Source organism: Abrus precatorius, unplaced genomic scaffold (assembly GCF_003935025.1).
Source record: "Abrus precatorius isolate BTA unplaced genomic scaffold, Abrus_2018 Scaffold7, whole genome shotgun sequence".
In the NCBI taxonomy this organism is placed as follows: domain Eukaryota; kingdom Viridiplantae; phylum Streptophyta; class Magnoliopsida; order Fabales; family Fabaceae; genus Abrus; species Abrus precatorius.
Window position 1 is genome coordinate 31,047,557 of NW_020874417.1, and position 24,233 is coordinate 31,071,789.

At 33.7% G+C, this 24,233-nt stretch overlaps 3 protein-coding genes across 3 annotated transcripts; all 3 read right to left on the minus strand.

Moving 5' to 3' along the window:
- Positions 1–1,205: 1,205 nt before the first annotated feature.
- LOC113872091 lies at positions 1,206–12,223 on the minus strand. Its single transcript, XM_027509355.1, has 13 exons — positions 11,908–12,223; positions 11,159–11,651; positions 8,117–8,442; positions 7,908–8,000; positions 7,690–7,780; positions 6,049–6,142; positions 5,109–5,206; positions 4,709–4,778; positions 4,074–4,174; positions 2,728–2,844; positions 2,287–2,363; positions 1,999–2,043; positions 1,206–1,924 (listed from the first exon to the last, which is right to left on the minus strand). Exons 2-13 carry the CDS (start codon positions 11,495–11,497, stop codon positions 1,408–1,410), a joined length of 1,968 nt encoding a protein of 655 aa, XP_027365156.1. The 5' UTR covers positions 11,498–11,651; positions 11,908–12,223; the 3' UTR covers positions 1,206–1,407.
- Positions 12,224–16,799: 4,576 nt separating this feature from the next.
- LOC113872528 (protein-tyrosine-phosphatase PTP1) lies at positions 16,800–20,517 on the minus strand. Its single transcript, XM_027510152.1, has 9 exons — positions 20,222–20,517; positions 20,040–20,136; positions 19,852–19,934; positions 19,591–19,731; positions 19,362–19,496; positions 18,417–18,565; positions 18,180–18,321; positions 17,338–17,416; positions 16,800–17,161 (listed from the first exon to the last, which is right to left on the minus strand). The coding sequence occupies exons 1-8, from the start codon at positions 20,408–20,410 to the stop codon at positions 17,348–17,350; spliced, it is 1,005 nt and encodes a 334-aa protein (XP_027365953.1). The 5' UTR covers positions 20,411–20,517; the 3' UTR covers positions 16,800–17,161; positions 17,338–17,347.
- A 14-nt stretch (positions 20,518–20,531) lies between these two features.
- LOC113872527 (G-type lectin S-receptor-like serine/threonine-protein kinase At1g34300) lies at positions 20,532–24,057 on the minus strand. Its single transcript, XM_027510151.1, has one exon. The coding sequence runs from the start codon at positions 23,947–23,949 to the stop codon at positions 21,469–21,471; it is 2,481 nt and encodes an 826-aa protein (XP_027365952.1). The 5' UTR covers positions 23,950–24,057; the 3' UTR covers positions 20,532–21,468.
- Between the last annotated feature and the right edge of the window lie 176 nt (positions 24,058–24,233).

A 24,233-nucleotide genomic window follows, 5' to 3' on the forward strand; every position in this document is an offset into this window, starting at 1 on the left:
AATTAAGCTTGGATATCTATTTTACCATGATTTAAATTGGAGGTCCATAACCGAAGACTTTTCATTGACTTCTATCAATTGAGCTAACACTTATTGACAAAACTTGCTTATACATATTATGAAAATGTTCCTCTAAAGTAAAATTGTATTTAAAAGAAGTAAGAATATATATTCTTAAAATTATAGTTGATTAAATATCACAATATTCTTATTGTACTTTATGAAACAAGAATTGGTATTCTCCATTACACATTTGTAATTTGCAATAACATAAAGCTTACCTTTTTATACATTATGAAATAATTTTCCACTATTTATTAAAAAAAATGTCATTTTTTAAAATCCTGTATACACAAAACAAACATTTGCTTTCATGTATACACTCGTCTTGTTATTGGAAGTAAAAAAGAAAGAAAGAAAAACTACATAAAAAAGGTTCAGTAAAGAAGAAAAATGTAATGTAGAAACATTCAATTAAATAAAAGCATGATTAGCTTTTAATTTATTCTCAGTAGTGTTCTGTTGATGGAAAAAATAATGTTCTTTGCAATTATTTGTCTATAAAGTCCCTTTTTCTTCATCTGCTTTACGCATTGTTAGGTCATTTGCTTTACGCCCTGTCATCACTCATTACCTTCTCTATATCTTAGGTCAGGTTGTTATATGAATTGTTTCACATATATTAAGGGTGACAATTACATCTGTTTATTCACCAAACATCCATTTTCACCATGCATAAATTTAACCTGTCTGTCCAATTATAACAGTAAAACTTGTTGGATTATATGAATCGAATTAACAATTATTATTGGATCATCCATCATATTTCTTCAACTAATATCAAACTATTGGATCAACGATATAGAAACACATATTTCAAGTGCTTCTCAAAACAGTCCTTATAAGAATTTTTATTTAAAAAATATTATTAAACACGTCAAAAAGGTACAAAAAAGTAATATATTATTAAATGGATAGGTTTGATGCCCAACATGAAAAATTATTGTCGAATAGATCAGATTTTTTGGTAAATGTATTTTATAACTATTCATTTGAATCCAGCTCAAATTTTATTCAAGCCATCCATTTTACACCTTTGATATATGCGTAACAAGATTGATAGGAGAGAAAACATATGGACGAACAATTATTATATGATCATGTAATCTGTACATATACATCAAATGAAAACTGTGACCCCCTATGTCCCTTTCTCATGATCATCTACAACAATCTCAAAAAGACTATGGCTCACATCACATCACTCTTGCCTAGGAAATCTACAAACATTTCTCACGGTTCACAAAAAACATAGGGGTGCACCCAACTTTAAGAAGGCAATGAATTCATTACATTTCTGCATTATCCCCCACTTGGCTTAGAGATCAACAAAAGCATGCCACACAACTATGAACTTCCAATGGTATCCACCCTATCAATGACATCCAAGGCCTTCATTCGGTCAATATCAAAATCAATGACAGGAACAGAAGGTAGCCTCCTTGTAGAGAATATATCATTTTTACTTTCACTGATTGGAGAATGACTACTACTCTTGCTTAGTCTATGATGTTTACTCAACCTTGTTTTGGCAGTGTCAAATTCCTGGCTCTTACTAATGCCTGGTGTTAGTTTCCTCTTGCCGACATCTCGAAGCATTTGTTGATCTTCTACTGTTAACATGGGAGAAGAAGAGCAGGCTTTGTGTGTACATAAATGTCCTGTCTTTTGGTTTGGAGAACGAATAGGCGATTTGATGGGAGACCTTATTCCTCCATTACCAACTCTCACTTGGCTGACTAGATGATGAAGCCAGATAACCAGTTCAAGGATGTAAGCTTCTGTTTTGTCTTTATCAGCATGGTGTAGTGTTTCAATTCTCAACAAGTCTGTCTGGCCTGCAGGTTTTCGGTTGACCTCAGACCTGCACAAACTTGCATTAGAAAATATAAGTGGAGCATGAGCATAGAGGTAATAAATCTATCATTCTTTACTCACCCTGTATTTGCCCATTCTCCAACCCATCCAAAGCCATGATGAGCTCTGAATTAGACCAATTGAAAAAGAGATAATTAAATTTCAGAACAGAATGTATAATGGTTAATGGTCGTTAAATGAAATAGAACACATGAAAAGTAATAGTAAGATGACTAAAGCAAACTCTATATGAATGATAGGCATTGGTGTTTATTGACCATAATGAAAAGCAAATTTAAACAAATGTGTTGTGTCAAATGCAATATTTAAGGATTTTCAGAATTGCTGAGTAAGGGCTAGCAAACATACTTCGTTGTGTTGGTGGCAATAGGAACGAGCCACTGCAATGTTTTCTCCATTTCAGCTTTGATTTGTGGGACAGTAAGCTGCAATAATATTTCCTTCATTTCAGATTTGGATTTAAAAATTTGGTCACAATCAATATTAGCAATGGAGCATAATCTCAGTACAACTGCTTCGGCAGAAAAGTTAATAAAACCATTAAATGATGGAAATGGGCCAGTCATTAACAAGCATTTACTGAATTTAAAAAAAAATCTTTATTGTCTTGTATTGGTTCTAAATAGTAGTACAGACATAAAATGAAAATTCTAAGGCAAACAATAAATTTTTTAAGAGTATATTTCTAAATGAAAAATTCAAGGGAAACATGTTAATTAATAAACCACTCAAGTACTTATGGCATGCATACCCAGCTAATAAAATGTATGATGGAAATGGGATATGCACCTCTTCTTTAACCTGAAATGACTGTAACCTTGAGCGCAATGCTGATTTCACGTTAGGCGGTAGCCCTTGATACAAGGCATCCCTTGTATTAGGAGGCACAGAACTTGATCGAGATACCTGATTAAACTAAAATGTCAACTCAGGCTATCTTCACAATTGTCTTACTATCATTTTTTCAGATGCAAAACAGTGCAGCTGTGACCACTTGTGTGTCCTCTACCAATTGTGAGTAAGATTATTCATTGAAAATAAATAAATAAAAATATTATCAAACTATTATATAGATTTTGTTTTCTCCTTTTACAACTGATCATTATTCTTAAGTGAAAAGTAATGTTAGCTAGCCAATAAAATAAATGCAAAAATTATCAATAAGCAAAATGAAAATAAACTTTGCATAGCCGTAATCATTACACATTGTGTGTTCTTTTATCTTGATCAGTCTTAATAATGTCAGAATCAGATTACTCAGAATGCCCAAATCAAAATTAAGCCAGCCAACAAATAAAGATACAGTGTCACTGGTGAACACGAAACAAGTTTTCAAAAGGACCAGGGTTATAAATAGAAAACATCAGTAGAAAGAAGGGAGAGGTGAAAATGAAGACAGCAACTAAATGGATTCTACAACATCAAGATTTGGTCAGAAAACCTCAAAAGCATTTTATTTTTCTCTTTTTTATATTTTTTCCTTGATTGTCAATCATTTCTTTGAGCAGGGGTGGTCAATAAGTAAACTATGATCTTATTCGTGCAATGTAAGACAGGTTTTTATAAGCAATATTTTGGAGTCAATTATTTAAACGAAAATTAGCGCAGCTTATATAAGCAACCCTATTCCTCAGCATGTTAGGTTAAGTAACCTCTAAAAAGTAGCACAGCCAAGAAATAGTGACCCAAAGAATTAAATATAAAATTCTCAATATTTTAATCTTAATATTGACAAAAGAAGAAGAAGTGAGCAGATATTCATAGAGGGTTAGATAGAAGTGGAATTTGAACTACTCAAGATTTTGGTGAATGGTTTCATTTCAAGGACGCTCTGAAAAAAACAAGTAGAACAATTGATAACACCACATCCCCAACATTGCCATTAAAGAGCCGAGTTTGAGGTGAAAAGTTCTCTAACATGCTATTTGTTTGTGTAAATGCTTTTGCTTCCCTGGCCCTGCTTTTCTTTCCCCTTCTCCATATTTTAATTTTTAATAACAATTGGACACGTAGGAAATAAGAAACAACATTACAACACCGTGTTTTTAACAGAGACTAAGAAATATAATTTGAACGTCCAAGACAAAAAAAAAAAACCTATACATTATGTAATTTAAGTAAAATCTTTAACTCACTAGAGTATCAATTTGAGTGATAATGTTTGCATAATGCAAAGCAAGACCAGCCGATCCCAACTTATGGTTGCCTTGAGAATCTTTCACTTGCTTATCAATATCTGCAAGGTTGTAGAGGAAAACAGGTAGAGAAGGACACATTTTATGTATCTGGCATCTTTAACAACAGCATACAATGGTTGACATCTCGTCAGGAAAAAGAAAGGAACAACAATTAAATTAAGAATAAAGAAAAAAAAAAGTCAGGACAAGACAAGATGAATGTACCAAAAAAATCATTTACGATAAATTTTCTTAAAACATTACGGGATGCAATTGTTATTTATATAAAAAATTGAAAGTACATGAACTTTGCAATTATATTATAACCATCAATGAATGAGCGCTGTTACCCAGTGCTGAAGATTATATCCATAATTTTATGTCATAATGATTGCAAATAGTTTCTTTCATCAATAAATAGAATACTCTTTCTACAAACAGACTCCAGGCAGTTTGACAAATACAATCCTGTGAAATAACCACTAGATATGTTCCTCCTCCTTTATTATACATACACAGGGAACAAAAAATAAAACATATACAGGCCCTTAACTAAACATAATCAACAATCTTTGCAATTCTCAAAAGCATACCAGCACTACCAAATGCTTCATGTATCTCCAAGTATAGAAAATGGACGATATCTACAAGTTTTTCCATTACCTGCAGATACAACAATCAAAGTTAATATTTGTATGATAAGAAAAATGCTTTAGAAAAAGAGGCTGAAAAGAATTAGAAATAGAAATGATATTAGGAGAAGGAAAGGGAAAGTACAACTCGGGGAAAGGAATGTTAAGTAAACTGAAACAATAAAAAAGACACTAAACATAATTCAAGGATTCCAGAAATAACACTTTTCGGATGCTAAATCACCAACAAAAAAGACTAAAATCTCTAAAAAATCCTACATTTAAATTTGAACTTCTTTTATAATAGACCTTTTCCTACATTCACTTATAAAAATATATAGAAATAATACTGTCTTCTTACCTCTTCCAAAATCTTGGACCATAGTGATTTTTTCTTCAAATTTCTTACATGCTTCTTTTGACTCTTCAGTTCTGCTCTCAAAATTGCAAGGCTGTCTCCTATACATTTTGTAAACATTATCACTTAAAAATATGAATACTCATTGCAGTAATAAATACTACCATATTTATAACATTCTTTCCCCAAATTGTAAATACTTGGTCAGATTTGGACATCTGGACAAAGATTTATGCTCCAGAGATAGGGCTTATAACATACTGAACTTATAAAGATAAATAGAAAACTGATCAATTGTATAAAAGGTTATTTACACCATGCTTTCCAAATTTGTTGTTCACGTTGAAAAAATAAAAATAATACACAATAGGAGGAAAGAATATCATGCTAATTCTTTAACAAATGCTTGATCTTCTATCCCTCTATACCAAAGAGCCTGTAGAGTTTAGAGGGTTTGGGGGGAACACGCAGTATAAAACTTAGAGGTGGTGTGCGTGCAGTTGGGAGTGGAATGCTCACATTTTCAAGAGTTATTCATTATCATTACTACTGTTATGGAAAAATAGTTCTTTTGTAATGTGCCCATTGCTTTTTCAAGAGAATTGAACTCTCAGATACGAAGAAGGATTCAGGGGATTTATAGCACTGATGAGATTATTTGTTTATGTTTTCTTTTTATTGTCACTGTAAAGGAGGAACTTGTTGCTTGTACCCTGTCTTTCTTTATTCTCTAATAATCTTTTCTTTCTTTCATAGATAAAGAGTAAAGACAGAGTTTACAACAACTGCAAACTTGATGATCAACATATATTTTTGGTGCAAAACTACCATAAGCAAGATATCAACTTCAAACAGAATAACTATTTTCAAATACACAATACAATAACGTGGGCAGTGGGACTTAATGACACTTGTATAACAGTAAATCCAGGCCAATATGTACCTCTTTGGGTGGCATTTGAATTGTCTTCTTCTTGTAGCTTCCGCCGATAATCTTGATCAAATCTGTCTAAGGCATGCAATTCATGATATAATTCCTGCACTCAAAGAAAAATGTTAAACTAATTTAAGTCAGGTCTTAACAAAATCAGCAGTTCAGATCAATATTTAATCTATAAAAAAAAATAAAAATCAAACTTTTACATCTTCTGTGCACTCCCAAGTTAAAATATTTCTCTCTTTGTTGCTTTCTGTTTTGTTCTTTAATTAACGAGGACTCCTTACCCTCCCTTCTCTTTGTAATTTATTCTCTTGATTAATGAATTTCTTTTTATCAAGAGAATATAGTAAAATAAAATCATCTTCCAGAAGCTCGCTTGCTGTTGTTATTAGCTCTAATGCTATCCAGGGACATAACTTAAAAAATGTAATTAAAAATCATGTAACTAAAAAATATTAAATTGTTAAGTTATGTAACCACAAATGAACATTGAGATCCAACAAATAGCATGGCTGCTGTACTAGGTTTTCATATACACAAATGTGAGTGGGTGTGTGTGCTTGTGTTTGTTGAATTCAAAGATAAAAAGTGAAATGAAAAGCTACATCTGTGTAGCGTGAGGTATATGGTTGTTCTAAGGATAAAAGCTGAAAAGCTTTTATTTCTAAGGATAATTTCTTATCCCACAAATGAGTAATAAAATAATTTGTTCCAATCCAAAAACTAAGCGACTCATAAGACAATGTAGATACTTTTTACAGATACCATACGAAACATATTTTTACCTCCAATTCCAACTATGTGGATCACTACATAACTCAATTGTCCATATCTGATTCATGATTAACTTTTCACATCAAACTTTTTTTTCATAATAAAAGAAGAATGTTCCCAAGTTGGAAAACAAATTTAGATATCAAGCTTGAAATAAATTATATATAAGTCTTCAAAATTATTGATGTTGCTTAAGATGCAGAAGAATCAACCATGACTGAAGTGCATGACCGATTAAAAAACAGCTGCAAATTTCATAGAGGAAAGAAATCTGTAAATTATAAAAATGTAAAACTCAGAAAGCACAGGAAAAAGGGTGAGACATCAAGTAGTATCAGACTCTTTTAGTAATTTCAACAAGTTGTACAACTGTAAAGATATCTAAGATTAAAGCTTCAGTTATAAAATGATAAAGTGGAAATACACTAAATAGAAACTAGCAATCTCAGAAATGAAAAGCTTATATCTAATTAAAGATCAAGGCACTGACAGTAAATTAGTGAATCTTTTCAAGTTGCCAGTAACTGCCTGCAGCAAAAAGGCCATTGAACCAACTAAATACTATTTGATCAGCAAGCAATTAAGGCATTTCTTCATATAATTGTAATTTTATTTTTAGTACGATGACAGCTATACAAGCGAGGATGTCCAAAAAAGGTAAAAAGGGTGATAAAAGAATTTCAAACTAGAACCAGAACATAATTTTCCCTGAGTTTTGCGCAGGCTGTAAGTTAACCATATTGCATGGTTATTATATGATACTCAAATATGCAAATCAATGAAGAAGATACAAAGTGCCATGAGTTCAGCATACAAATCTGAGGAAAATGTCAGGCATATGAACTGTTTCCTTTTAAGAGGCCTACTCACAGCTGTATATTGAACAAAGGTCATTAGTTGTTGCATCACCATTTCTGCCTCCTCTTTCAATTGCTTTTGCGGTGTAAGCTCTGAACCTAACCTAAACATCCATAACTAACACAACATTAGATGTTACAAGAAAAAATATATCGAAAGATGAAATCCATTCAGCTAGATTACTTCTCAAAAAATACAAGGTAATATTAAATCAATTCAACTACAATTACTTCTCAAAATAGCGATCCAGGTTGTGCCACTGAGGATCTTTACAACGATTTCCAAAACGCACAACTTCACCAGAAAATATTTTCAACTCTTCTCTGCCAAAACAGTACAAGATAGTGAAACTTTAAGTGTAGTAGTAGCTAAAGAAAATAAGCACCAAATAAAAGGTAGAATGCTACTAAGTGGATCCTGAAAATATTAATGATACTACCTCTTGTCTGCTGCAGCAATTCTTAGGAGTTCATCCATATCTCTGGATATTAAATTTTGCACTCCTTCAGATGGTAGAACCACCTCTTTTAAATGTCTGATGTTCTCTTTTGAAAGAGATTGCATCAGATTGGCACCCTTTACAATTGTGTTTGCAACTTCGAAGGCCAAAATTGAAATTTTATTTCCTTTTGTTGTCACACCTGATGTAAAACCACTACTGAGGTTCAAATTTGTCATACTACTACCTAGTGTGTCCAAAACTTCTACTGCCTTGCCAAGCCCAGCTGTACCAGCCCTGCCCAAAAGTGAACTGACTTCTGAAACCTGTAATACACCAAAAGATAAGACAAAAAGACAATCTAATCTAATCTAAGAGACAAAGACCACCATTTTGTTGGGGAGTATAGAGTCATTGACACACATGAATTCATGAACAATACCATGCTCTTTAATAAATTTAGAGAAATTTAGGTTCATATACTCTTTTCCCATTATTATAAAACAAAAGCTTTGTGGATTTTCCAAATTTTGCATGATGATGGAATCCTCATCAACCTATCTCGAACTAGGCTTCTTCTCAAGACCAATCCCCTGAATACAGTCCAATTTTCTATGACCCTTAAGGGGTGGTACATATGACATGGGACCACTATAGATAATTTTTTCCATCAAGGCAATAAGTAGGATGCAAGATTATAGGGTCATTAGGATTTAAAGAAGTTGCTAGCATGGAACTACATTGTACAGTGGAAGTTGGAGAGGTGGGCTGCCCAATGATCAAGATGGTACTCATGGTAGGCTCAATATCAGCAATGTCAAATTCTAACAGAGACTACAACCGTGTCAAATTATAAATAGAAACTAAGGATGACAGTGAGTGCCTACAAAAGCACCAACACAATGACAGTGATTTGAGTCTCTAACACTAGAACAGAACTAGGGGATGCTAACAAGCAGGCAAGGGCAGTCGGCAAGCTGAACAGATTTCAGTCAGATGATGATGCTGGCAAGGTGTTGTGCATGTGGAAGGGCATGGCATGTTCACTGAAAATAGCATTCTAGCAGGTGTCTAAGGAAGGCTGGGAACATGAGGGATAATTGTTAAGATGTCCTACATTGGTTAGAAATAGAGCTAGAATACTCCTTAGAAGGGTTAGGACAGTCTTCTTCCTATGAGCTAGCTTTTAGGAGTGAGTTAGGCCCAAATTTCTTAATATAGTATCAGAACCTATTCAATTTGAATGTTGGACTATCCATAGATGTTCAGTCATGTTGGGTCCACCCATGCAGATGTCTAATCCTGTAAATTTCACGCGTCAGATGTCCAATTCTGAGCGTAAAGAGTGTATGTTAAGATGTCTTACATTGGTTAGGAATAGAGCTAGAATACTCCTCCTAAGGGTTAGGATAGTCTTCCTCCAATGAGTTAACTTTTGGGAGTGAGTTATACCCAAGTTTTTTAACAATAATGACTAGTGAAAAAGGTTTGGTACATGTGACTCATCAATGATGAAGGTTGATATCACTGAAAATGAGGCTCCTTGATTGTGAGATCTGAAAATTCTGAACCAACTGGAAGGAATTAGGCCCTGTCTACTTTGAGAAAATAAGTTTTTATTTTGTTTTCACTTTTCACATTGTTTTCTTCTTGGTTTGTTTTTAAAGATTTGTATAGAAACCAGCTAAAACAATAGAAAGGTAGCATTGTTTCCTATATAAGTCTATGAAAACAAAAGGCAAAATGAAAACAAGATGACATTTTTGTAATGAAAAGCAAAAAACTGAATATGTAAACAAAAATTTTTTTTTCAAACCAAGAAAACCTTAATATTCTAAATGTTAGTGCTTGTTTTGTTTGTAGCTTTACATTGCATAGGCTTATGCGGAGCAATATTAAAGGAAGCAAATGTGTCCTGACAAAATAAAGCAACAAATCTGTACAGATAAAAAATGGAAACATTGTGTCCTAAAATAGTACTATTTAGAAAAACACTACATGCTAGATTTTCATTCTTCTGAGGATAAAACAAGATTTTACTATAAGAGAGAGTACAAAGAGGGAGGATAAGGTACCCGCTCACTTTGCAAAACCAATAAAGAAAGCTCTCACAACAAGTCATAAGATTTCATCAAGAAGGAGGCCAAGAACATAATACCAAACAAATTGTGAAGACTGAGATTGCTATCTAGAAACTATAGCACATATAGTAACCATAGACAGCCAACACCAGCTAAAAAAAATCCACCTATTGCTCCCAATCAAGGAAAACAGCATATTCCACAGCTTCCAAGGATGTCAGAGTATAAAATCAAATGACTACAACCTTCACATCTGGAGGAAAATATTTACATTCATCACATCATGTTTCATAGTTCAAACAGATACCTTCACACAGATTGTGCAGTTCCCAGTGAATTTAATTGAAGTGTGTTATCATGAGCTTCAACCTAATAGCTTAAGCTTTTGGGGAGATAATCTTGATATAGTATCATAGCCTCTATAACTAAGTGTTCACTTGATACCCTTGATGTCCCCATTCCTCTAAATAAAGTCAAACTGGTGTGTTGGACACTTGGACGTGCAAAAACAATTCATAGGCTCCCACTTAATAGCTTAAGCTTTTGGAAGACTTGGTCTTTGACAGAGTGGTACGTATACACTTTTAAGGATTGTCCCTTTGTAACTGAATTTGCTTTGAGATCATGTTATTGGCTTCAGTCAGGTACTCTACCCATGGTTTTTTCAAGAGAGTTTCCATTTGTAATACGCAGACAGTTTGTTGCATACTTTTCTCCTTTATTATATATATTTTCAAATAATGTCTCTCCTCCCCCCTCCCCCAAATGTTCTTTCCCTCTTTTCTATCTAATAAAATTACTATTTTTATTAGAAAATACAGCTTGGTTAATATTTGCACAAAAACATTTTTTCAGCCAGAAGCATCTTTGCAGCATTTTGATTATAAGTTATTCCGAATTCAAAATAAGCCAATCCAAACACACAAGGACAGAAAGATCAAACACGAGAAGGTTAACTCAACTTAACAGCAGCTTGCTTGGATCTAGATTTATTTGATAAAGCCCTGGACAAGCGAGGGATCCCATCATTGATATCATCCACACTCGGCCCATATGAAACCTTTTCCAGTCCAGTAAACGAAAACGATTCTCGTTGATGCTTATCGAAGTCGTCGTCGTCATCATCAGGAGGCAGAGTTGAATTGCTATTTATATTGCCCGGAAGTTCAATAGACTGATAAGCCATTCCAGGTTCATTATTGGCATGACCATTAGCATGCCTCGAGCTTTCACTAAGGGCATTATCTACAGCTACACCATCTACAGTAGCTTTCCATGACCTCGAGCAAATGCCACCCATATTATGCTCAATTGCTTGTTACACAATGTCCATACAACACACCCTATAACTTGAAGAAAACCTCAACACACTGCCTTCAATTCACAGGAATGCTATAGTCAAAGCACAAATTTTGATTATACCAATTCTGATCACCCTTACAGCTCCAGTCCATCTGAATTAAAAAATTAATTAATTAATAACCCACACAAAAAAATCCCAAGATAAAACGCGCGCGCACACACAAGGAACCAGAAAAGAAAACAACACCAGCAACATCCCGTGGAAAATCAGAGATACCAATTAAGTAATTTGATTAAAAATGGGTCTTTTTTTCAAGAAAACAAGGAACCCCTCCATGAATCAAAGCTATTCTACAAAACCCAACAGAGTTATGGATCCAAATTGGTAGTTGGTAGGTAGAGAGGTACCAGAAGCAGAGATCTGTGAGAAGTTGCATGTGTGACATTCTGACAGAAAAAGCAAAAGGGCTGCAAGAAGAGAAGATGAATGGCAATGGAGGGTCAAAGGGATCGGAGAGAACCACACATAGCAGTTGAATGAGTTCTCTCTCTCTCTCTCTATCACACACACACACACACACACACACGTTCCCTTGCTCGGAACTGAAACAGGAACTGCTGGCACACGCAACTCAAAGGCTGAGAAGCAGAATCTTCACTTGTCTTTCTCTCTCCACTCTCTCGTGTTGTTCTATTTTCAGCGATGGTCAAAACGCACAGAGAGCGCACACACAACAAAACACAACACAGCACAGCACAACCCCACAACTACTCACTCACACGCCAATTAAGGTTGTTTTTGACTGTGGTGAAATATGTTTTTCCACTCCCCCAACTACAACTACTAATGCTACCTTTTCTTCTCCAAATGACAAGAATCGCCTTTGTAATGAAAACTATTTATTGTGATAGGTGAGACCTTTTTTAATTTAAGGATTAGTATAAGACAAAATTGTCCATTTTCAAAATCACGTGTCACATATTATGCACCAAATCTTTCAGAAAACATGCTAATCATATTAGTTAACTTTTTAAATTAATGTTTAAGGATGCATAAAAAAATTAATAAATAAAATTTATATTAAAAATTACAATATTTAATAAATAATAAATATTTTTTGGTGTTTTTGTAAATATTGTTGAATGAATAGTTTAAGTACGGGTCTAGTATAACAAAAATAAATTTAAGAAAATTATTTCATTGATAATAAAAACTAAAATAAGAGTATTTATATTTAAAAATCTCATTAATTAATTTAATCAATGAACTATTATTTTAATTATAGTATATAAATGTTTTTTATACTTAATATTGATTAAAGAAATTTGAGTGTGGATTTTAAAGAAATTAATTTTTTTAATTAGATAAATAATTAAAAATAATTATAGAGTTAAGTATAAAAGTTTACAAGATATCTGGCATAGAAATAAAAAATATATCTCAATATGAAAAATAAAAACAAAAAAATATTTTATATTTAAGAGTAAAAGCTTAAATTTTAACATAAAATTTGCTTTCTTGAATTATTTAATCAATTTAAATGGTAGAAAATTTCTTAAAATTCTACCTGGTTTTGGCTTCACTTGGAGTTTTATTTTTTTTTTTTTAGAAACTAATTGTTTCACATTCTATTTTAAAACGTGAAATAAAAAAAAGGTCAATTGCAAATAAAAAAAATGAGAGAAAAGGTTAAGAAAACATAATGAAAATGTGATAGAAAAAACAGATATAAAAATTATGTTAATTTTTTTGTCACTTGGTATTAGATTTATTTTATGCCCAAATTCTGGTTTTTATATAAAAAAAATGCTTCTGTAGTAATTTATTTAGGTCTCAATGGTTCATCTATGAAACAATTTTCCTCCAACCCCAAAATTACCTAAATTTGAAGTCCATAAATATATTTCTATTAAAATAATAATATTTTGGTTTAGAATAATAGTTATTTTTTATAAAAGGTAAATTTGTTTGAATTAGAATCATCACAACGTGATAAAATTATTATTTTTTCAATATAAATGTTTTTATACATAAAATTAAATTTTATAACTTTTCTTAAAAGGACTTAAACATTATAACTAATTTGAATTATATTATGCATTCGATTCAATCTCAAATTCTTGATTTGGTGTATGTTTAGTTTATCGTCTATAAATTTGAGTTTAAATAAATTTAATCTTGTAGTGTTTAAAAGTAAGATTAAAGTAATATAATTTATATTTAGAAAAATTTTAAAAGTAAATTCATATTAAAAATTAATATAATTTGTTTAAATCAACACAAAATTATCATTAATCATGGTAGTTCTAACATCAATTTAAAGGTAAAAGTAATTTTAATAAAAAAATAGCCAAACATTAAAATTTTCTGTATAATCATATTATAATAAAGTATACGTAATTATGTCAAATTTTAACAAATTTTAAAATGCACTTAAGTTTTTCATTGTGTAAACCACGTTATGATTTCTCTTACTCTGAGCACTTCAACTAGTATATATGACAATGTACTAACAACTTATCTCGATACTTTTTTTCAGAGGAAACATGGTGAAACTTCAAGGAAATTTCTTACGGATTGATGAGAGAACAAAACCAAGAAAGGAAGAAGAAAAATATTTCTCAATTATTTGCTCTGAACATGGAGTGTTATTCCTACCTCAGCGATCTATTCTCCATGTGAAGTTGCCCTTGTCAGTATGTTAATTTCTAAAATGGCTTCAGATTTCTCTTCAGATTGCCCTTGTTTATTTTTGTATTGAAAAGTTAATTACCATATTATTTAATAATTAACGTCTATATAGATTTAATGTAAGATTATAAATGAGATTAAATTAATTAAAATTTCTAAATGCATTTAATAGTTTCCAAATGAATTCTATTGAAATCAATCTTATCTAACTTTAAAACAAACTATTATGGATGTTATTATTTCTTTATACATTTTTTTGTCCTATCTACCCATTGACACCCAACAATTATTTGTAATCTATTAGATAGGCCATGTTAAAAGATTTCAGAGGAGATAATTAACAATCACTTAGAAGTTTCAGAATTTGTTTGAACTTGTTACTTTGTTTGGAATGACTTATTTTAAAAGAATAAATACTTTTTTATCAGGTTCTAACAACTTTTTTAAAAGAAAAAGTCATTTTTTCATTTAATTTTTTTTTACAATGATAATAATTTTTTTCTTGTATATATATTTTTAATTTTACCAAAATATAAAAATATAAAAATGCGTACTCATGCAATGGCCAAGAGGGGAGGTTAAGAAAAAGAAAAATAACAACAGGAGGATAATGAATTTCAATTATTTTTTGAGTCTTTCAGTCTTTCAATAAAATTTTAATATTTTTTTGACGTATATTTAACACACAATAAAATTTTTTATTAAAAATTCCAAGATATTATAGGATTCAATGCATAAATATTTAATAAAAAAATTATTATTTATTAATTTCTTAACAATGTGTTCTTAAATACATTTTAAGAAAAACTGAAATTCATTATATAATAAAAAAGGATGGTGATATTTGTTAGCATTTCCCAGCGTGCAATTATATACGTTAAAGTTTCAGCGAAATCCACGAAATCTCCATAGTCGTAATGCTTCAAACTGAGTTGCTGGGAGACATGAAGCATTATTGGAGCCAAATAGAACATGAAACGATTGAAAGTTGGCTTCAAATGAGGCAAACAGCTGAACACCCTTTGGCGCATCCCACAAGAAGTAATTCATCAAGCTAGAAAAAGGAACAAAGATAGAGTGGAATTAAAGAATGCAGAAAACGGACATATAAATTATAATATTTGAATAACTACAAAGGGAACAAAAGTAAACTACGTACCCTTCTGCTCTTATTACTACCGAGACACAAGATCTTGCAGTTGATCTATGACAGCTTTAGAACATAAAATGTATTATTGATCCTGATCAATTGCAGAAAGAGTCACCAAAGAGTAAAAATGGTAAGTATACAAAAGAATAGCAAGTATATAGAAGAAAAGACAGGAACAAAAACTGTAAGAAAACATGACCAAGAACATGATTAAGACATAGCAAGAGCAAGAATAAGAACAAGAAAACAAGACCAAGAACCAGATCAAGAACAAAAGCATGAATGAGAGCGAGACCGAGACCGAGACCGAGACCGAGACTAAGACAAAAACAAGACCAATACCAAAACCAAGACCAAGAACGAGAGCAAGACTAGACCCACAAGAAAACAAGATCAAGAACAAGAACACTAATGAGAGCAAGACCAAGAACAAGGTCTATAAGAAAACAAGACCAAGAGCACAAGACCAAGACTGAAAACAAAAGAACAAGACAAAGATCGGGAACAAAATGCCATAACAAGATGAAGACCAAGAAAACAAGACCAAGAGAAAGAACAAAATAAGACCAAATTCTGTGAAATAAGACAAAGATCGGGAACAAAATAAGACCAAGAACAAGAGAACATAACCAAGAACACAAGAACAAGACCTACAAGAAGTTCAAATAGTAACTAGTAAGTATATAGAAAAATTACGTATCCAAAGAAATAAAAGAACAAGATAAAGATCAAGTTCAAGACCAAGACCAAGTTCAAACCTACAAATAGTCCAAATATTAGTGTTCAATGAAGGCGGGTACATTTACATGAATGAAAGTACAACAATAAAAAAGTCTTTTTGTTAACAAAGATCCTGATTCATATTATAGTATTTAATAACTTAACAATAACTTAAAGAAAAGAGAAAATATGTCAATATTTAAATTTATAGACTCCTAATCTGAGGTTTTGAAAAATTTCAGCATGTCCAAGCATAAAAATTGAAATTAACTAAAATTAAACAATAACATTTGATAGAGATATAATGTGTTAGTCGGAAATTAGATGGAACCAAACAACACAACCCTAGTCTTTTACAAAGCATAAGAACCTCCTTGGCACCAACACCCCAAATTATATGGGCTTTTGCATGTATTTATATATATAGTTAAAAGATAAGATAAACGTAAAAAATATATTTATAATACATACATACCATTTCAACCAGAGTTAACCACTGAATCATGAAAACATTGCTTATTAGAGTTAATTTTTTTCATTAAAAGTTATAATTTTACTTTTGCTTGACAATGATAATATTTTTTTCCTTTATTTTTTCAATGTTCTAATTTTACCGAAATATAAAACGCTTTCCCATTCATTGGCCGAGAAATTTGTTCAATTTCTGACATTGGCTCAATTTATAAGCTCACGTGAAGTGGGGTTATTCCCTTCAGTAGAATGCAATCATTGCTATACACTTAATCCTATCGTATTATTCATCACAGCAAAAAGAATGAAAGTTAAGAAAAAGGAAAATAGTAACACGAGGACAATTGATTTTGATTATTGTAGTCATTATGCCTTTCAGTTCCCCAATAGAATTCTAATAATATAATGAAAAGGACGCTGATATTTGTTAGCTTTCCCCTGCCTGCAATTATACATGAAAGGTTCAGAATAACTAAGTTCGGTGATGAAATTCATAAAATCTTCATAATGCTAATGTTTCAGACCCAGCCGCCGGGAGACACGGGCATTGCAGGAACCAAATTAAAGATCGAAGAATTGAAAGTTAGCTTCAAAATGAGGCAAGCTGCTTCACATCCTTTGGCCCAGCACTGAATTTACATTACACAAGACAGCAGTTCATCAAGCTAGCAAAAGAATAATTTCAACAAGGATATAATATAATTAAAAAATACAGAAAACAGACACAAATTAATAAAAGAACTGCAGGAGCTGAACTATTTATTATATTTGAAAAATTACAAAGGGTACAAAGAAAATTACATACCGTTCTACTCTTACTGCTGCTGAGATAGAAGGTCTTCCAGTTCATCTATGATGGCGTTATAGCAGAAAATGTATTGCGCCTGATTAATTACGGAAAGAGTCACCAAAGAGTTGAAATATTAAGTATACTGAAAATACAGAGTATATAGAAGAAGAGAAAAGAACAAGAACAAGAACAAGTTCAAATAGTTAAGGATGGTAAGTATACACAAGAAAAGAAAAGAAGAGACAAAGAACAGAGGATAAGAAAACAAGATCAAGACCAAGAACAACACAAGAACAAGAAAACAAGACCAAGACAAAAAAACAAGAACACCAAGAACAGATAATAAGGACAGAGGGAAGAAACACTGGGATAGAGAGCCAGAACAATATAATAGGCTCCTAACTGGGATCAATTCCAAGTGTCTGGTAAGCTGAGACCTCCTCAATCAAAAAGGCAACAAGGCCATAATATAATCTTCCTGGCTTTTTAATTTTTCTCTAGTTTGGAAACAGAAACTAGGAGGAGGAGCATCCATTCTGAGTAATAAATTATTCCTTTATGTCAACAGAAAGGGGTTGATAGATTCTCCACTAAAGGAGAACAGTGTTCTTTCAAACTTTTAATTGGTAAATATATCCTTGCCTAACTATCTAGCCTATCCTTGCAACAACCCACCTCCTTTACTATCAAACAAAGTATACCATTGACCTATCTCAGATTTCAAAAACTCTTACCCTTTTATTTAGATTAGAAACAGAACTTAACTAATAAGTGGTCCAACTAAATCTGTGGCATTTCATGCAAAATCAGTATATTCATTAATAAAATTTAAATATTAAATTAGCAAATCCTGATACCTGGGTCTGAACCATTCCAATACGTTGGGACCTGAACACAGCTACTGTGTTACTGATATCTACAGCAGACATATCACCAGTAAGTATTCTCTGAATCGTGTTGTGAATTGTGCAGTATGTTCCAGTTCTACCAATACCTGCACTGAGGAGAGAGTTTGTCTCAGGCATATAAGCATGTAATTTATTGTCATCTGCCAAAAAGTGAATAAACAAATGATAAGAAGGAATAAGATAAACCTGCAGTGCACCACTATTGGGCCAAGGTTTGAAGGCAAATGGTATAATCTTTTCAAAATTTCACGCACAGCAAAGGTATCTCCAGGAACTCCATGGTCGGGCCATTCAGGATACTGAATATGCAAAACAGATAATGGTGCATCTTCTACCTGCAACAATAAGTGAAGATTAATATGAACCAGAATGCTATACACCTCGGTGGTGGAGAGAAACTTTGAGTGCCTTCCAAAATCAAAATGAAAACTTTGAATTTTTTTTTTTATTTTTTTGATAGAGAGGGAAATTTCACTAGGGGGAAAATAGGATATCTTGCAATATTAAGAAAAACCAAAGATATATAGCTTGAGATGAAGGATATTTCAGGCTGATATGTATTGATGTAATTGCCTCATCAGTCTAACCCTTGATAAAAAATAAAATGAATAGTTTCATTCAAGTTCCTGTATCTACCTAACTCAACAGAAAATTACCACCTTATGGCCTCAGTGAAATATTATAAAGCAAACCAGACACGCACACCCAACTTCAATTGGTATGCAGAACATTTGAAAAACAGAAAGATGAAAGGTTATTTGGAAGGATTTTTATCTTAAGTACTTAACAGAAAAAGAAATGGGAGAATATACAACAAAAAAGGGTTTCTGATGTTATGGGAACACTGTTGAATAGTTGAGAATATAGAGATATATCATTAAGGAAATATATCAGGACTAGCATTAAAGTGCAAAGCATCTAATAATGTTTCCAATATCCAAGTTTTTAAAGTCGGCTCAGATGTATTATAGCAATACAATTATAAACAAAGGCAAAGAGTTAGATGAAATAATCAAGGTTTCAAGAAGAATGGGCCTCTCCCCAATCTCACCTCCTCCCATCAACAAATTATTGCCCATGTCAGAATGTAAAGAAAGATATACAATCACTACAAGTGGAAAATCATCTAACCTCTCTATGGTTGACCTCTAAATGGCGCAGCACCAGTGAAGTTGCAGTAGTTTTCACCCATTTACTGATAATAGAAATATTACCAACTTCTCTAGGTCCATCCTCAGCTTGATAATAATCTCCACACTTTACCATCTATAAAAAGTGTTAAAAAAAAAAGTAAGTGAAGAACAAAAAAGAGGAAGGAAAAATTATGAAAGCAAGCAGGGAAGTGCCAAGTGCCAAGTACCTTGTAATTATCAACCAACCTAGTAAGCATGACAATTGCAGGGCAGTGACACTGGATAATCATTTCCCAGAAATCCTCATAAGTATGGGGAAGTGGGCCTTGTGTGGCTATAAATTGGGATACATTTCCAGAGGAGGAGGTCTACGAACATTGAAGAGAACATGCAAGAGTTAAATCACACTAACAATTTAACCCCTCAAAGCACTTTCCACAATAGCTTTCTCAAACCACATCAAATAAACACACAAAATAAACGTATACCGATACAAAGCTTGCATTAATATACCCCAGTGCTGCAGGTCTATAATCTGTGCTTGATTTGAGAACAACCCTGTTCTTGTCAACTGAAACAAGGAATAACAAATTTCAATTTCCCCAACCCTGAATACAATGCAATAACACAATAAAGTGAATAAACCCTTCGCATGCAGCGCTACTATTAAATTTACACGGTAAAACGTCGGTGTATCGATTTTTGCTCAAATTGACAGCATCAAGAGCTACGGTGCATCTTCTCTTCATTTCGCTGGGCGTTATCCTATTCGCCTGAAACCACAACACAGCGATTTTCAATTTTGGTGTTCTGAGTTTTGATATAAAAATTGTGAATTAGGAGAAGCGATTACTGAACCTGCAAGTGATCGAACTCCTGAACGATCCTCTGAGGATTTCGTAGCTTCTCCTTCAACAAGGCGAGGGCCTGGGTACAGTGATTGAGCTGATCCGAAGTGAGGGGAATTCGAGAGGGATTATCGGGCGAGAAATTGAATTTCTCGGGAGAAAATGCAATGGAGGTAGTTGACGGAGGATTGCCGGCCATGACGGATCTCCGGCGGGGACGAGAGCGAGTGGAGACGAGGTTCCCCAGTTCCAGTGGCGTCGTGTTGAGTTGATTTCTATTCTGTGTTCACTGTGGATACGGAGTAGAAAGGACGCAACGCAATGAGTGAGTGCCTTTTAAGCCATTTGGTTTTAGTATTTAGGTTTTACAAGTGCTAATCGCAGGTTTATTATCGTATGTAAGAAAATTAGTATAATCAATTAATCATGATCAGCTAGCATTTAAGATAAAACAGCGTTCGTTCAGTTTGTAATAAAAATCTTCGTTCTATGTGAATTTTTATTATTGAGTTCGTAAATAATTTAAACTTTTAGATTAAAATAAATTTTGTTTCACTTGTACTTGCACTTTATAAGTTGATTGTGTCCTAATTGAATGTTACCCGGTTGAATCACAAATTATTATGTTAAACTAATTAAATCATCTTTCACAAGTCTCAGGAGTTCAATATTTGGTTTTAAAATGTTGCTTGCGTTAACTTGGCTTGATAGAAATTTAAGTAAATGTATAGAAAATTGATTTTTCTTCTCTTAAAATAACTTCCATGGACGTTTTATTTCACTAATTAAATTGAAAAGTTGCCCTGAATACATTAAGTCCATATATTTTTTTTAGGAAAGTTCAAAAAATGTGAGCCAATTCTTTTAATAAAGCGAAGCAAAATTTTGATCTCAGCAAGAATTACGAAGTAAAACATAAAGCTAGCATATATTCTATACCTAATAAGAAATCCATTAGAACAATTTTCAATACCTTTTTTCAATAATTTATTATTATTAAGTAAAATTCAGATTAGCCCTACTGTTAGGGGAGTAAGCTAATTTTATTTAATAGGACCCATGAGTTACCCACTAGATTATGATAATTATTTTCTTATAAATTTCTTATGACTTGAAACATGCTATATTAAGAATGGAGCAAAATCAAACCCAAACCACATGCCAAATGATCTAGAAACAATCCTTAAGCTTAAGGAAAAAATGAAAAAGGAAGGAGAAAATGCTATGGGTTGGGTCTAAACATGAAAAGGGATGAGATCATGTTCTCTGTGCTCCTTCTAAAGCCAAGGGAGAAACCTCCAAAGTCAACAAAGATGAAGATGAGGAGCAGGTTGGAGCTGATGAAGTTACAATAGTGGAGATAGCAGAGGCATTGCTATTGATTTTTGGGGCTGGTGGCTTCTCAATATCTGTCACACCTTCTAGCATTTGCACAACTTTGCCCATAGTTGGCCTCTGAGATGGCTGCTCCTGTATGCACCAAAAACATGCCAAAAGCACTCTTTTCACTTGTTCCAAGTTTATTTCTTGGCTAACCAATCTTCTGTCAATAACTCCCATGATGTTACCTTTCTCTAACTCTTCATAAGCCCAGATGGAGAACTTTTTTTTACTTGTTTCTTCTGAGATTTCAAAGTTCCTTCTACCACTCACTATCTCCAACAAAACCATACCATAACTGTAAACATCACATTTGGAATTTATGGGAAGATTTGCAAGCCATTCTGGAGCTAAATACCCTCTGGTTCCTCTCACACTTGTCAAGGTTCGGTGTCTATGATCCACTGGACCTAAGAGCTTTGCAAGGCCAAAATCTGAGACTTTTGCAATGTAATTCTCATCTAAAAGTATGTTTTCAGGTTTTACATCACAATGGACAATGCAGTTTCTACACTCCTCGTGAAGGTATGTCAAGCCCCTAGCGGCACCAAGGGCAATGTTGAATCTATAACCCCAGTTCAACAATTTTCCAGATTGTTGTTCTTCATTAACAAAAAGAAATTCATCAAGAGATCCATTTTTCATAAACTCATATACTAGAAGCCTGTGACGCCCTTCAGAGCAAAAACCAATCAGCCTCACTAAATTCAGATGATGAGTACTACTTATGGTAGAAACTTCCATCCTAAACTGTTTCTCTCCCTGCTCAATGCCCTCAAGTTGCTTGACTGCAACAACAGTTTGATTAGAAAGAATTCCTCTATAAACAGCACCAAATCCCCCATCACCAAGTTTCTCCTTGAACCCCTTTGTTGATCTTTGGAGCTCCTTATAAGAGAAATGGATTAGTGCACCAGAAGCATGCTCAAGAAGTGCATACTGAGCCACGAACCCTCCAATTCCCGAGCTGTTTCTGCAACACCACAACCATAAACCACCCTCAAAGACAAGGAAACCCAAAAGGGTACTCAAAACAACAAGAGCTACCACCCAAGCACGTACCCTCCACTTCTTCCCCTCTCCAGCATTCCCCAGAGAAGGTGCTGAATTTGGAGCCAATGGTCCACAAACCTTAATAAATGAAGTGCTAGGTAAAGCAGGATTATGGTATCCACTAATAAAATTAGTCGTCTTAATGTAACAAAGTCCAGTTCCATCTGACAAGGCAGTGGAAGCAAAACAAGCACTGGCTGCAAGACAATTTCCACTGCAAGCTGATATACCAACGAAAAACACCTCAGGATTGATCAAAAACTGAGGAGGGTATGTCAAGAATCGAGCATGTTCTACTTGCAACATAGCCACCTTCCCTACACAATCCTCAAGCCTCACCTTCCTCTTACACCCTTTCCTACTATCACTAGGATCAACCATCTCAAAATTCTTAGATAGACACCCACAAATGGGATTAGAATCGTTATAACTACAAACACCATTATTTCCACAGTAACCAAAAACCTCACATTGATCCTCAACAGCAACCCACCCCACATTCACACCCCCACTACCCCTCTTAGAGCTATAAATCCTCAAATTCCCATCACCATCCAACTTCAAAACCCTTAACACGTCACTCCCTTCATCATAATCACTACTAAACGCAACAACCAAAGGGGCACTCAAATTCTGATAAATAAGCTGCAAAATTCCCCTCGATTGCAACCCCAAAACAGGCGAACTCAAATTCACCATACTCATCGAAGAGTTCAAGCCTTGATCCCAATAAGGCACACTATCACTCCATTTGAGGGTAAGGTTCCCAGACTTAAGAACAGAAAATGAGTACAACCCAGAACGCAAAACCATACCAACAGTGAAATTCTGAGACGGCACAATGGTATCAGTAGGGTTATCAAAGCTTGACCACACGGAACCACTGGCATTGGAGAGAATCAAGTTTCCATTATCATGAAGCGTGGCAGAAGAAACACCCATGTTGGAAGTTCCAGAGTCCCACACAGTGAAACCCGACCCATTAACAAGCCGAAGATTCCCGGCGGGAAGGAACCGAAGGGACCCGCCGAAGTCCACGGTGGCGCCATTTCCGGCGGACCAGACGGCGGGTGCGCCGCCGGAGTAGACAACGGCGGCAAAGAAGGAAGGAGGGGAAGTTGGGGAGTGAAGAGGAAGGAAGTGGAGAGAGAAAGTGTTGTTGGGAGAGGACCATGATTGGGTTGTGTTGGATGCGTAAAGGGTCGTGCCTGGTGAGATAGTGATGGTTTCTCCAATGGTGGAGATGACGGCATAGAATAAGACAAAAGACAGTAGCAGAGGTTGTTCTTGTGTTCGGAGCTTCATGTTTCCTAGTACATGTTTTTCACTTGTTTTGTTCGGAGATTTAGACGAGATTGAAAGTTGAAACACAGGAGGATTAGTTAGGTTGAAAGAAAATTGAAGAAAAGAATTTGACCTGAGAGTCTGGATTGGCGGAGGGTATGAACTAATATGGCCTCGTTTGGTTTGCAAGATGTTCTGTTTTTTTTTTTTTTTTAATTATAACAATATTATTTTATTTTTATCAATTTTTTTATTTTTTCAGATTATGAAAAACATTAAAAATATAAAAAGTTAATTTTAGTATT

What these genes read in the sequence shown, in the direction of transcription:
- LOC113872091 (XM_027509355.1), bottom strand. Translation starts at nt 11,497, where the DNA reads ATGGGTGGCATTTGCTCGAGGTCATGGAAAGCTACTGTAGATGGTGTA. An exon ending in TTCAAATGCCACCCAAAGAG is followed by an intron (nt 5,207 to 6,048) that starts GTACATATTGGC and finishes CAAAATGTATAG; the next exon opens with GAGACAGCCTTGCAATTTTG. An exon ending in TCACTCAAATTGATACTCTA is followed by an intron (nt 2,845 to 4,073) that starts GTGAGTTAAAGA and finishes TAGTTTAATCAG; the next exon opens with GTATCTCGATCAAGTTCTGT.
- LOC113872528 (XM_027510152.1), bottom strand. Translation starts at nt 20,410, where the DNA reads ATGGCCGGCAATCCTCCGTCAACTACCTCCATTGCATTTTCTCCCGAG. An exon ending in TAGAGGTCAACCATAGAGAG is followed by an intron (nt 18,566 to 19,361) that starts GTTAGATGATTT and finishes TTATTGTTGCAG; the next exon opens with GTAGAAGATGCACCATTATC. An exon ending in TTGGAATGGTTCAGACCCAG is followed by an intron (nt 17,417 to 18,179) that starts GTATCAGGATTT and finishes GTAATTAATCAG; the next exon opens with GCGCAATACATTTTCTGCTA.
- LOC113872527 (XM_027510151.1), bottom strand. Translation starts at nt 23,949, where the DNA reads ATGAAGCTCCGAACACAAGAACAACCTCTGCTACTGTCTTTTGTCTTA.